This window comes from Dermacentor variabilis, chromosome 8 (assembly GCF_050947875.1).
Source record: "Dermacentor variabilis isolate Ectoservices chromosome 8, ASM5094787v1, whole genome shotgun sequence".
NCBI classification, from domain to species: Eukaryota; Metazoa; Arthropoda; class Arachnida; order Ixodida; family Ixodidae; genus Dermacentor; species Dermacentor variabilis.
Window position 1 is genome coordinate 36,699,241 of NC_134575.1, and position 13,310 is coordinate 36,712,550.

Consider the following 13,310-nt stretch of genomic DNA (forward strand, 5'->3'; position numbering starts at 1 on the left):
AATGTTTTTTCCGTCCCCCTTGGAATCAAGGGGGGGACCGAGTGCTTATAAGCTGCTGTTGTGCAGATGCTTGACACACTTTCTTAAGCGGTCATGTTAGACTGAGACAATCTCTCAAGCAGTCGTGTTAGACTGACATACTTTCTCTCGCAGTCATGCTAGACTGATGAACTGCATGTAAATACTGTAAATAAACCCTTATTCCTCGTTCTCAATGAGAAACAGTCCTTCCCTTCATCAACGTCCTCAGCGTGGTTAAGTTCGACGACGGCATGGGCCAGCTACCTTCGAATTCATGCCGGACTCCAATCTTGACAACGGATCACAAGCGATGGGATTGAGCCGCCAATCCTGACAACGCGCAGAGCAGGAATGACGTGTAATGAGGATGCGTGTGCTATCCACTGCAGTTTGCTAGCGACATCAGTACTCGAAGACTTAACGAACACACGTTGAAGTCGCTCTTACCAGCAGTAGCTGGCATTAGCTATGTTCCTAGCTTAGCATCTGCAGTGTTTATACCAAACAACTGTAGCTGCAATGTTTGGCTACAGTTGCACAAAAGGCCGCTTCACCTATCTGAGAAGCAGTATCCTTGTTTACGTGCACTTGTGTGCGTTGCAACATTTCTTAAAAATCTGAAATGGATGCAACCCACTAACCCTTTTTGTCTTATTGTAAAAGCATTACAGGGCTCACACTTTGCACGACACAAGAAATCAAACAGTTCTGCTGTGAATGTTTATTTTCCAAGCTCTTCGAACTCCCGACCCAAGGCCACTGATGTGGCCCCAGCAGTCCAGTTCGTCTTTCTACAAAAGAACCTTGTTCCGGTTCATACGCTCGGAGTGGGGAATGTTGCCAAATGCCCCATTTGGATAGTACATTTTCCGCCAGTATTAATGATTTCCGCGTTTCCGTATTCAAAACGTATTATAAGAGGGGTCTACGGCAGACGTATAGCCTTCTTTGCTCAAGATGGGTGAGGAGAATGCAGCTGGCGTAGCTTTGGCCTTGCCAGGTTCGTGGAGGAAGCACAACCAGGTCGGGCTCTAGGAGGAGAATACAGAGAACGAGATGGGCATCAGACAGGCGAAGGGATCTGTAGTTTGGTGGCTAGCTCGGCATAAGGACCTTTGTTTCCGGCCCTGCTGGCTCGCTTCTTGACAAATTCCAGACAACGCACCTGAAACAAGTGAAGGTATTGATTGAACATTAAAGGCAAACTTAAAGTGGGCTTTCTTTCATAGTGTGTTCGCTGGGCAGCTTAGCCCGTTGCATGAACGCTAAGAGCTTTGCATTATAGTACGTGCTTGTAGCTGATAGCTTCGGGCTGATATGAGGAAGCGACTACCCGAGCCTGAAAATTTTAGAAAAAAGGCTCCACCATGTTAAATAAAGAAAATTAAACTGCGGGGCTTGAGGACGCAAAACTGCACAGTAAATCATGATGCACATCGTATATAAGAAAGGGGACGGGCAGTGGCGTAGCTAGGTCGTCTGGCACCCGAGGCCCATAGGTCTTCTATGAAGCCCTTTCCAAACTCTTTGGTGTATTCAGGAAGACGAGGATATCAAAAATTTGCAGGGAGGGAGTGGGTGGTGTTTTAGCACACAGCCACCTTGGACATCACGGCAGACGTCACGCTACGTTAGTGAAAAACATGGTAAAGAAGCAAAGCCAATCTTTCACCCCTGACGGGAAGCTAGCACTGACCGAGGCGCGGTGATCCAGGGCAGCGTTTCGGTGGGCCAGGCTCCACAAACTGACCGCCAGGGAGAAGAGAGGCCGCCGCTCCAAGTTCGCCCCAATCACTATCCTCTGCAGAAGCTCCAGGGCCAATCGGGCTTGCCGCTCCACGTGCTGCAACAGCAAGCAAGTCCAAACTATCCCAAACTGTACGTGTAAGGAAGACAAGATGCATCAACTACTACACCTATCACAGGGTCGGACGCTTGATTGATCACTTTAGGAGATACTTTCACTTTTGCAAGAAGTGACATATGGTGCGATGCCTCACTGGAGCAATGGGCATTCTATCTGATGGTTTAGCCAATCAGCAACGCCTGAAAGTGACGTCACTAAAAGCAGTCGATCAAGCATGCGACCCACAGTTGACTTTTGTGCAATCTGACTCGCACTGGCACTGCTTATTATCATTAATTTGTTACAGTACTTACCATTAGTGTTTCCATGCATGACGCTCATACCTGGTTATCGGCATATGTTGCAATCGTGGTTATATAAGCTCGTTTTATGTTCATCTCTGTTTGCTGCTACTGTGCTGAATTTTGTACGAGTTCTGGTTTGCTTATGTGCAAATAGTGAGAACCTCAGGCCTGTAACTAGTCTATGGCTGTAGCTTCGAACAGTAATGTGTATTCTTGCAAAAAGAAAAAAAAAGATCTCTAAGCTGAATAAGTTCGAATTCAAAATTTTGAAATGAACATTTGTGAAGAATGGGCAAGGAGGCAATGATAACGAGATTACGAGAAGATAAAACAGTGTTGCAGAAGCAGTGCTGACAAAACACACGTGAACCTAACTGTACTCCTAGCTCTTTCAAATAAGCTGCTGGTAAATACAGCAATCCAGCTCGCCTCGGCATCCAGCTGAAGGTTACCTTGATCCTAAGCACAGTGGGGAAAGTGGCAAGGACTAACATCATCACGGTGTTGCCAGGACAGGAGCAACTACACTTCGAGCATGGTAAGATTTACCTATTCAGTCAATCCTCGAATTATCCTTTGAAACTGGCAAAGGATTCCCTTAATGCAGTAGTCCAACAGCTTCACATGCCGTCCTTGAAAAAGTTTCAGGTGTTCTGATATCTACAGGCGAAGCTTGTCATGCTTTTAACTTGTTCAACGGCTCAATGTGACAGAGTCAGGCACATTGCAAACTGATCGCCACGATGCCTGCATATTAGGTACTGCAGCTCGGAGCACCAGTGGCTGCATTCCTTCTTCTTCAATGCAAACACCATGCATGAGTTCTGAACCTAACAAACAACGCAATTCGCAAGACACGTCGTAAGTTATCGAAAACTGACCTAAGAAAATCTGCGGCACTCACCCCGGATTCCCCGAGGGCACGCAGGTGTGCGAGCAGCTGGTCTAGCACGCTGGTGCATAGCTGCTCCAACTGTGCCCGGAACTTTGGGTCACCACCGTACAGTGCATCGTTGGAGTCCACTGTAAGGTCAAGTGCACGGGGTGTTCAAGACGCACCAAAGCATCAGAGAGTTTTAGCTTGCCTTGCAAACTTCTCACTGTTTGCGGTTTACCAAAGAGGTGAACAGCAGGCAAAACACTGGCAGTGACACTGGCATAATTTACCAGAGAACAAGAAAAGCTAATGCTGCAATGACCTACCACATTCTACTCAACTGCTAGTGTAAATCAGCATAGTCAACAAAGCGACATAATCATTAGCATGCAGTCCTATTATGATTTTCTTTCGACAAGAACACTCAAGCAACACAAATAATTTTCAAACATGTTGTAGTTAGACAAATCATCACAAGGTGTCTCTACCAGCTTTTCTACTAAGTATGTATAAAACCTGATGAGCTCAAGCAGGCTAGGGGACTATTTGTCATCACTCCGTTTCGAAAGGGATGCCAATAAAGATCATCAACATCATCATTTACTGTCTAAGGCTCCGGTAAGTCAGGAATCCACAAACGGTAAGAAGACAAGCCAACACACACTGTTAGTCCACCAATCATTTCTGGTGCCCACGATTACTTAACGCTGGCCCTTAAGGCAGATACCCAATGGGTGTTTCAGAGTTTACTTTTGACTGACCATGATTTCAATGTTACAGGCTCAATGCGACAGAATAATGTTGGCTTTTCATTGTGCATTTTCGCTCCTGCACAACGCATTCAGCTCATCTCACAACAGATGGTGACGAACATAATTTGAGGAAAACGTGGCCTCCAAGACTGCATCACCGTGCACAGTAGCAACAGTAGGATGCCAGTATTTAAGGCCATGCAGAACTGACGCACATGCAAAGCTTTGCTACAGTCGACGGCACAGCTGCTTCATTAACAAAAATAGCTGCTTTTTTTTTTTTTTTGCTACCATCACGGATGATACTACTTGCAATTTGCCCTCGATAAAACAGGCAAGCACTTCATCCAAACTTGATGTCAAACAAACTTTCTGCGTTTCCAGCACAAGACACTCGGAATCGCTGCAACAAATAACTGCCCCGCATGCAAAACACGAACCTCAGTAAGTGCCTGTCATCTTCTGTAGGATTGATTGTGCGGCCGCCAAGCATAAGCTCCCCGAGACCCTGCCTTTGAGACTTCTAACAGACAGTTTTGATCAGTGGTGTCCCCACAAGCATCTGCCGGACGAGGCCAAGGTTGTCCTGGACACGACACTGGTCTTTATCAACCAGGCAAGACACCCTTTTTCGACCAGGCAAGACACCAGGAGATCATCTGAATGCATTGCCCTGATCCCTATGAACCCAACTAACCCACCCCTCTGTCCATGGATGAGGCCAGTCAAGAGTGGACAACATAAGCTATAAGTATTCAAGACGCTCCTAAAGCTTCTTGTACAATAAATTGCACATTGCCATCGGTCTTTTTTTTTTTTAATTAACTCAGACGTTATTACTCAAAATATTCAACCCAGATATAAAGTCTGGAGCATGGGGAACTGTACGGAAGTGGTTTACTCATATCCACTTTCGAGAAGTTTGACATTTCTTTGATCTAGACCTTGAAGTGTGTTTTGAGTTCCTTGAGATTGCATGAAAATCCAGGACGCAGCAGCAACATGGCAATGCACTATGCATACTAGTTCCATCTTCATCTCTGCGTTTAGGCAATGAAATGCTGTTTTTTAATCATGCCAAACATGACAAAATGGTTACTTCTTGCACATTCACAGAGATGCAGCTTTTGGCATCTAACCATGGCACAGAGAATCTTGTTAATTCAAATTACAAGGGGAATGAAAATTCGTTAGAATAAAATAAAATAAAGGTTGAACTAAAGAGAGTCCCTTTAAATTTAGCATTCGATCGAATGCACCTTGCAGGGCACAAAACCAAAGCTGCTGCTGGGCTCAAATTGAAAGTCTTATCTTTCCTCCACCAGTGCGCGACAACATATGCCGGAAGAGTTGACTGTTGGGCTAGTTGGTCGTCCATATTTGAAGTAGTTGTGTTGTGTTGTGTTGGGTTTAATGGCGCATAAGCAACTCAGGCTATCATGCGCCAAACGCAATATATTTGAAGTAGTGGCTTAGCGCAAATAAAACCACGGACACAAGGAAGACAGACAAGGACAAGCGCTTGTCCTTGTCTGTCTTCCTTGTGTCCGTGGTTTTATTTGCGCTAAGCCACTACTTCAAACATATGCCGGAGGAAGCCCAAGTTCCGTATAATTCCAATGGCGATATCTGCTGTGGGCGTGAGGGAAAATGTATGATGGTGAGCCGAGAAGGATGGTAGCTTGATGTGCACCGTCCTTGTCCTTCCTCGTGCCCTATGTTGGAGATGACGTGATCGTACGTGCGGTAACGTGATCATGCACACACTAAGGTCTCCTTTCTGCTCCTTTTAAGGCGGATGGGAAAGGAGGGCGCACATCACTCTGCTTGCTCCGGTTCAGTCTCGGCTTCCCACGCATCTTTCTTTTCTCGTCATTTTTACGACACGTGACATTACAATACCAGGCAACGCATGGAACCTTCGTGTTTGGCTCGGGGTTGTCCGAAAAGCGGTCCATGGGAGTGCGAAATATTGTTTGAAATAACCATCGCGCAGTATTTAGAATTGTAATTTGCGCGTGTGTTTCTCTATTCAAGTGCGGGAAGTTCCGGGACCAATAGAACAGTTGAAATTATCTGTCAATTCGAATGAAGAGATTTCAAATTATCGAGATTTCACTGTATATAAATTTTAAATAAAGACAACCTTTCACGTGATTATGTCCCGTGACTGTATTCCGGCCTCTAGGGAATAAATATGTCTGTCCCTCTTTCTCAATGCGAAATGCATTTTGCGAGAAATCTGAATGCAAACGAAGTGTCAATTTAGATGGAACAGCTATGCTTACTTGGCAATGTTACTCGTGCAGCATTTGGTGGGTAGCTCGCTTAATCATGTAGCAGTGGCATCATGTTGTAGGAAACAAAGCGCACTGCATGAACCGCGACACACCTTTGTCCAAGTGGTAGAGGTAGTGCTCCTGCCCCAGCGCCACGAGCAGGTTGAGCGCGTTGAGAAAGATGCGGGCCCGGCCGTCGCCCCCCGAGCTGGTCCACGTGGAGGCCGGCCGCTCGTGCAGAACCTGGAGCAGGCCCCGCAGCAGCCGCACCGGCTCGTGGTCCGGATGGTCCGGCACAATCAGCAGCGTCGACAGCAGGCTGCTTGCATAAGACACCAGGAAGGGCTCGGTGCTCGTTCGCTGTGCCGCCGTGCCACCCCCTTCGGGCTCCACAAAGGGTGGCAGCTCTGGAAGGAGCTCGATGGCTGCTTGCAAGAAGGCATCACCTACAAAGTCATTCGTGTCATCGTCAGACTTTCGTATCCACTGCAGGACGAAGGCATCTGCCAGCGATCTTCAACATTACCCATACTTTATCTCGTGTTAAAAGCCAACTGCAATAAAATTTGACTTTGGCGTAAAATTGGTCCATAAAGGAGTAGCACACATTACTGTAGCGATCTCACCAAAGCTGCAGGTTTGATAATAGTCAAGTTGGCCCTTCTTGCCCCCTCTTCCTCAGAAAAAGTTTTTCAAGTTTGCTCATAAAAAATGAATTGGTGGTCACCTTGCGAGAGGCATTGGTTGAGATACGCCGTCTGTCCCGAGAGAAGGTAGAGCTCCAGCCGTGACTGTACACTGCTCAGGGACGGGATCGTGATGAAGCAGTAGGCTGCACACGCCTGCAAGTGTGCACGGCAGTGAAGGCAAATGTGAAAACGGTCAGCGAGACTAGACCCTTCCACAAAAGCACGCACGGCTTACCAACTCATTTTCCTGAAGATATACCACCCCCAAATGGCCTTTACTGCAGGTGGCATTTACCACATGTGACCAGCCCTTATTTCGTAAGCAACATATTCTGTGCGTGCTTGTTTGCCAGTAGTAGATAACAAGCCCACATGTAATGAACACATCACCTAAGTTCACTATACCTGTGTTCAACGTGATACATTCTTATCAAATGATACATTCTTATCAAACTATTCTTATCAAATGAACCATTCGAGGATTGACCATACTTTATTGTAGCCCACAAATATTCTCTGATTGTCTCCATCCATTTTTTTGTCTCCTACCTGCCCCAATACACCACACCTTACCATTCAAATTGTTAACGTCCCTCATGAGCCATGCATGCAAAAAGGAAAAGAGGACCAAGAAAGAGCGTCATACCCGAACAAAGGCAGCTGTCTTGCGGGTGTGGTGGCCCTTGACCACCTGACGAGTGCGCATGGCCAGCAGGTTTACATCCTGCGAAATTCAAGTCGATTCCAACACTGGGGTTTTTCGTGCCAAAGCCACAATCAGATAAAGAGGCACGCCGTAGTGTGTGTGGGGAGGGGGGGGGGGGGGGGAATCCAGTATAATTTTGACCACCCAGGGTTCTTAGTGTGTACCTATATCTTAAGTACGCAAACATTTTTTGCATTTTGCCCCCATCAAAATGCGGCTGCCAAGTCAGGGACTGAACCTACGACCCCAAGCTTAGCGCCGTAACACCATAGCCACTAAGCTACCGTGACGGGTGCATGAAGTGGGTGGTGGGACACAATAAAAGTTCTGTCACGTGCATGCAGACCTTTCTGTACTAGGTCAGAGATAGACATGTCTATACACATGGAAGACACAAACACTGCATCATTTTCTTCGTAGGGTACCTTTCAGAGAAAAATCGGCAATCGTGAGACCTTAGTCTAACACAGTGGCAAAGAACACCCAACACAAACGTGCATACCGTAGTGTACAAGTACACTGGCCATCGTACAAATGGAGGCAGAGCGCTAGCTGGTTGTCTCTTGCGCATGATTTCATCGCGAGACCCCTGCCTACATTATCCATGTCATAACACAAGCAAACCATGCTTGCACGCTCTGTTTGGGAAAAACGACCATGGCGCCACTGGTTGGGCCGACTGCCTTGCTGGAAAGCCAGCTTATGAAAAGGGTGCATCCTAAAAATGTAAGAAGCAAGCCTAATCAGACTGCAGATGTGACACAAATTGTGTTGCACATACCTGAATGTACACGAGTACCAGCAATTACTCAGGAATGTATGATGACGCGCATATAAAAAGAGGACACATTTGACTTGCAAATTAGGTTCAATGATCATGCTCACCACTAGTATCACTGCAAGTGGAGTGTCGCTTGCCTTCTGAGGCACAAGTTTGAGCTTGATGAAGACTTTTACACACACACACTTTTTTCAGTATCTCAATTTTTTCAGCACCATTACGATGTGACAGTGTCGTAAGATTTTTGGTCGATGCCACATGCCATTTCGCAGAAAGCAGTCCGACTCAAGTTGGATTTCTCCAAGGTGAGAAAAACAAGCACCTGCACCAGCTGCACGAGCACGGGGTCGAGCGCACTGAATGCGGCCCGGGCGTCTACATAAAAGGCCAGCTGCTGCTCGAAGTCACGCCCAAAGCCGACCCGCTGCAGGAAGCCGCACAACAGCTGTCCGATGTGACGACGCTCGTCCTCCAGGGCGAGCGCATTCAGCGAGGCGTGCAGGGCCTGCCCGACGTGCATCAGCGCGTGCAGGACCAGGGGGTCGCGGGTGGGCTCCCGCTGCTGGGCGAGGAAGGCGGCCATGACGGCCTTGCATCCCCGGACCCGGGCGTCTCCCTCGCGAGGCAGCAGGTCCAACAGGGGCAGGAAGTGCTCCATGGCGCAGAGCCGGCCGAAGTCTGTGACGTGCTGCAGCAGCCGCTCGACGATGCGCGCCAGCTGCTGAGGGTGCTGCTCGTACGCTCGGTCGGGCATCAGGTGACGCACCAGGGCACCCAGCAGGATATCCACCTCGCGCACCTGTGTGCACGGCAGGGTGTTGACTGTCAGAGGGAGCTCACAAGTATAGGGATGGTGTTCTCAGTGGTTCCCTTTCGGTGATCCGGTCACTTTCGCATGGCCAGGTTCAGACATGTCGCCCACAGGTGTCAACACAACCGATGCTAGTCACACTTCGTTATATCGAGGATTTTGTTATGTTGAAATTCGTTATATCAAGGTTTAACTGCAGCTGTTTCTCTCCGTCATACTTGTGACTGACTGCAAACAGTGCCAGAGAATACGAAGGACAAACAAGAAGACCTAGACAATTACAAGGCACCTTGTCACCACAAGGCGCCCAGTCAGGCAGTGGTGAGATTTCAGAACATTGAACTCGCAGATATACTACACACTTCATTATGCTAAGCTAAACATGAAGTTACGAAAAGTTAAGTGCTGCATTACGTTGACGATTTTATTATACCAAAGTTTATTACATTGAGATTCGACTGTATTCCAATCTACTCCACCGATTCGACTTTGCGTAACAGTGCCAAGAGGCACCCAAGCTTTTCTAAGCCGAGTGACCAGCAAGAACGCCAAGTAACAAACAAAACAGAATTTTAAAAGACTGCGCGCTCTCACCGTGAAGTGCTTACAAGGGAACTCGATCCACACCTCGACGCAGCTCAGATAGTCCTGCAACGAAACACCCCTATTGTCAACACACAGCAGCAATAGCACAGATGGCTGCCAGTTCAAGGAGCCATGCCACCTCACTGCAGTTCCAATCAACACTTCTAGGTTACTGCCAGTTTCTCAATTACTGCGCCATGAGTGACCTTTTCTTGCCTTTCATGCCCACCAGGAAACACAGTGTGGACTTCGCTTCCCGGTTGGCCCATACAGACAATTTAAAGGGGTGCGGCAATGCCTCCAAGATCACAGCATAGAATTTGCTACAATACAAGCCGATGAGAACATTTGTGGTGCCACCTTTGCTGATGATTCATGCAAACTAAATCATGCTCAGAACGAGTCATTTTCAAATGTGATATCCTATTAAAAAATAAAATATTGGAGAGGCATTTTACAATGAAATGTAGGTAATCTTTGTCCAGTCTCAAAGCTACTCTGCGAGTGGTTACAAGCTTGAATGCTGGGCTCAACGCAGTATTCCAGTAACACAGCTAGCACTCTGAAGCTTAGTACATACATAATGTCCATCCTGTAGCGGACATCTATTTCTAATAGCAGAACTTGTTTCCAGCGCAAAACTTTGGCATACCCAATGTATTCTTTGGCATGAAGTCATCACTCGCATCCACTGGCACCACCGACTACACAAGTTGGCTTGTGATGGCAATGATGGACGCCATCGTTCTGCTAGCTCTTCGCTCAACTTGTCGGAACACGTTTGTCAGCCAGCACCTTAGCGACTGCGCACACGTCTTCTTACACCACAACGTAGCTTGTCCTACGCTACAACTGCCCTACGACGACCAGTTCAAGGTCCTAAGCCACGCACCCAAGCACCTCGCCATTTTGATTAACAGACAGGAAGGCACCACGTCCACTGACCATCCTAAAACTATTCATCTGGACAATGGCTCGGAAACCCCTACACCACCACTGACCCCTTCCAAACCGTGCCTTAGCATCGTAGAGCGTGCTTTACCAGGGAAGAAGCCTACATTTTCTCAGCTGTGACTACTCAGCAGCCTCACAACTTCCTCATTAGGGGTAGGGCACCTATTTTCTAGATGCATTGGCTTCAGTGACAAATACAATGCAGACAGCATGCACACTTGGTGTGTGCCTTCTCTTGAGTGCGATGTTTGACAGTGATAGTCCACGATTTGTGAGTAACTGGAGTTTTCGTGAAGCGATGTACAGTTATGGCCACTGCTAGCGGGAACACGGGAGCCCGTGGCATCGCTCTGCGGAGTGCCCCACCACTGGCGCCTTATGAAGTCTCCCGGCAAGTCGTCTGCTATGTTGAGTTGTCTGCCAATACTTCAGAAGGCACTAATAGCAGCACTCCGCAGAGTGCTGCCATGGGTTCTTGTGTTCCCGCTAGCAGTGGCCGCGCGTTTGCATACTCCGAATGATTCAACTATGTATCGTGATCGATCGCATTATTCAACTTCGTACAATCAGCCTACCTGTATGTCTAGCTAACTGACTAATCTAAACTAGCTATCTTTGGAGAAAGGAAAGCTCCGTACCGCTGTCAGTACAGGCCCTACAACAGTGGCTTCCAATCTTCCGACAGGGACAGTACACTTTAGTTGGTCCACATCAATAACCAAGTGATGATGGCAGGCAGTGATGCGGGTGAAAGCTGCAGAAAAACCTCGGCACTGGCCTGGCAGCAGTAGGTCCAGTCACACGTACAATGGCTTCAAAACTTTTGATGAAAAATCGTGCAAGGACGGTTGGTTTTGTGTCAGTAATGGAATGACGATGGGCATTGTCGCACAGGCCAGTGCCTGCAATGGGACTCACGGCAGGGCTGCGCAGCTTGGCGATGGCCTTCCATGCCTGGTTGAGCACTTGTACGCGCTGGTCCTCGGGTGGGTCGGCCAACACCAGGCACAGCCCCAGCGTGCGCAGCAGCACATGCTGGCAACATGAAAAGAGGGCACAGTTAAAAGACCAGATGGGACCAAATTACACATTGGCTGAATTAGTCACAAATCAACAGTATATACTATTCAAACAGTCTTGGCAAAGCTGCAGGGCTGGTAAAAAATCTTATTTTCTTATCGGCAACCTTTAAATAGCACCTAGGCAGGCGTCGCAAGTCCTAGTGGTCGGCGCTCCATGAGCAGCTGTGGGTGCTGTTTAAGGGCAAGTTACACTAGAACGTAACACATGCACACATCAAACTCAGCGACATCACAGTGGTGAACAACTGACTTCTAGCTGACGTAACTGGCACTGTCAGGCAGGCTCTAAGGTCGCTGACGCGTGGATAGCTCTTCCCTTATTTTTCATTTGGCTGCGCCGGGCGACATCAGCCAGGCAACTTGGCATTCCTTGCGCGGAGCTGGTAGGAGTGGCCCAGTGAAAGCGCATGCCTGAAGGTGTGGCTCTCTGCATATGCGTGACAGTTTCTGTGGCAAAATGTGCAGCCGGTGCAGTTGCGGCTGATTGTAGGGCAGAATTTTCACGCCATCGCTGCCGCTATGTAGCCAGCTTTGGTCGTTGTAGTTCGGAGAGCTGAAAATGCTGAAGAATAACTTGCCCATTAATCTCGTACGTTATCCTAAGGAGCCATGCTGGTTCTCAACATGTTTGGTCGTGCGTCACTTCCATCGAGTGGTAATGGCAGTGTTTTGTTCAGTTTCGGAATCAAAAGTGTATATTTTTGCTAGCTTTCCGTAACACATTCAACACATCTGTAACACATCTGTAACACGTCCACCTATATTTAAAACATAAAATTTTGCATGGAGGCTCTTCGATATCTACACTATTTAAATAAAGCTAGGCGTTTTACACAGTCCAAAATTTCTTTACAGTTGGCCTTTAAGGATCATTCACACAAGCAATTCACGGAGGTCGCAGGACCACGTTGGACGCAATGTGACTGGTCCCAAGCAGTTGCCTTGGTTGAAAAGAGACTGTTATGGGTCAGTCCCTCGCTTCTCAATTTTTCAGTCACGCAACTGCAGTCGCAAACCCTCTCAACCAATCAACGATGCAAGAGCAGGACGTATGCATATGCGGATGCTTATTTTGCTCAGGGATGGTGGTGCTAGTGAACGGGATCAATCACAACACATTTTGGTGCGGCATCAGTGCAAATGTGGGTCACCACGAGTCGCTCCAACATCGCCAGTCACGGTCGATCACACAACCTTTGTCAATCGCCAGTGTGAATTCGCCCCAAGTCACCCACTCGTGCACGACCCCGAGATTGTGATTAGCATACATTCACAATAAAGAGCCTAGCATAAGAGCCAATGTCCAAGAATGCTAGCTCTTTCATCATGAATCACCTTCGAATAACCTAACTTGTTCTTTCTGTATGCCGTAGACACATAATGCGAGCATCCAGTGACAGTTTGAAACAAAGCCAAATCAAATCAAATTATGGGGTTTAACATTGCAAAACACTATACTGCCTATGAAAGATATTGTAGCAGAATTTAATTTAATTCTGATTGCCTGGGGTTTTTTAAAGTGCATCAAGTTTAAGTACACCAGCGTTATTGCATCCCGCCTCAATAAGAATGCAGCTGCTACTGCGCTAATCCTGACCTACTGCTGTGCTACTGAGGTAATC

At 47.5% G+C, this 13,310-nt stretch overlaps 1 protein-coding gene across 1 annotated transcript in view; it reads right to left on the reverse strand.

The window, feature by feature from the left end:
* Window positions 1–733: 733 nt before the first annotated feature.
* The window catches only part of LOC142590023 (VPS35 endosomal protein-sorting factor-like), a 31,926-nt gene continuing 19,349 nt past the window's right edge, over window positions 734–13,310 (reverse strand). Inside the window, exons 13-21 of the mRNA XM_075701847.1 lie at window positions 11,525–11,641; window positions 9,662–9,715; window positions 8,579–9,055; window positions 7,416–7,493; window positions 6,808–6,922; window positions 6,194–6,526; window positions 3,077–3,195; window positions 1,718–1,864; window positions 734–1,186 (exon numbers count right to left, since the gene is read on the reverse strand). Of these exons, the coding sequence (XP_075557962.1) occupies window positions 1,085–1,186; window positions 1,718–1,864; window positions 3,077–3,195; window positions 6,194–6,526; window positions 6,808–6,922; window positions 7,416–7,493; window positions 8,579–9,055; window positions 9,662–9,715; window positions 11,525–11,641 (1,542 nt within the window). The 3' untranslated portion in view covers window positions 734–1,084. The remainder of the gene's footprint in view (window positions 1,187–1,717; window positions 1,865–3,076; window positions 3,196–6,193; window positions 6,527–6,807; window positions 6,923–7,415; window positions 7,494–8,578; window positions 9,056–9,661; window positions 9,716–11,524; window positions 11,642–13,310) is intronic.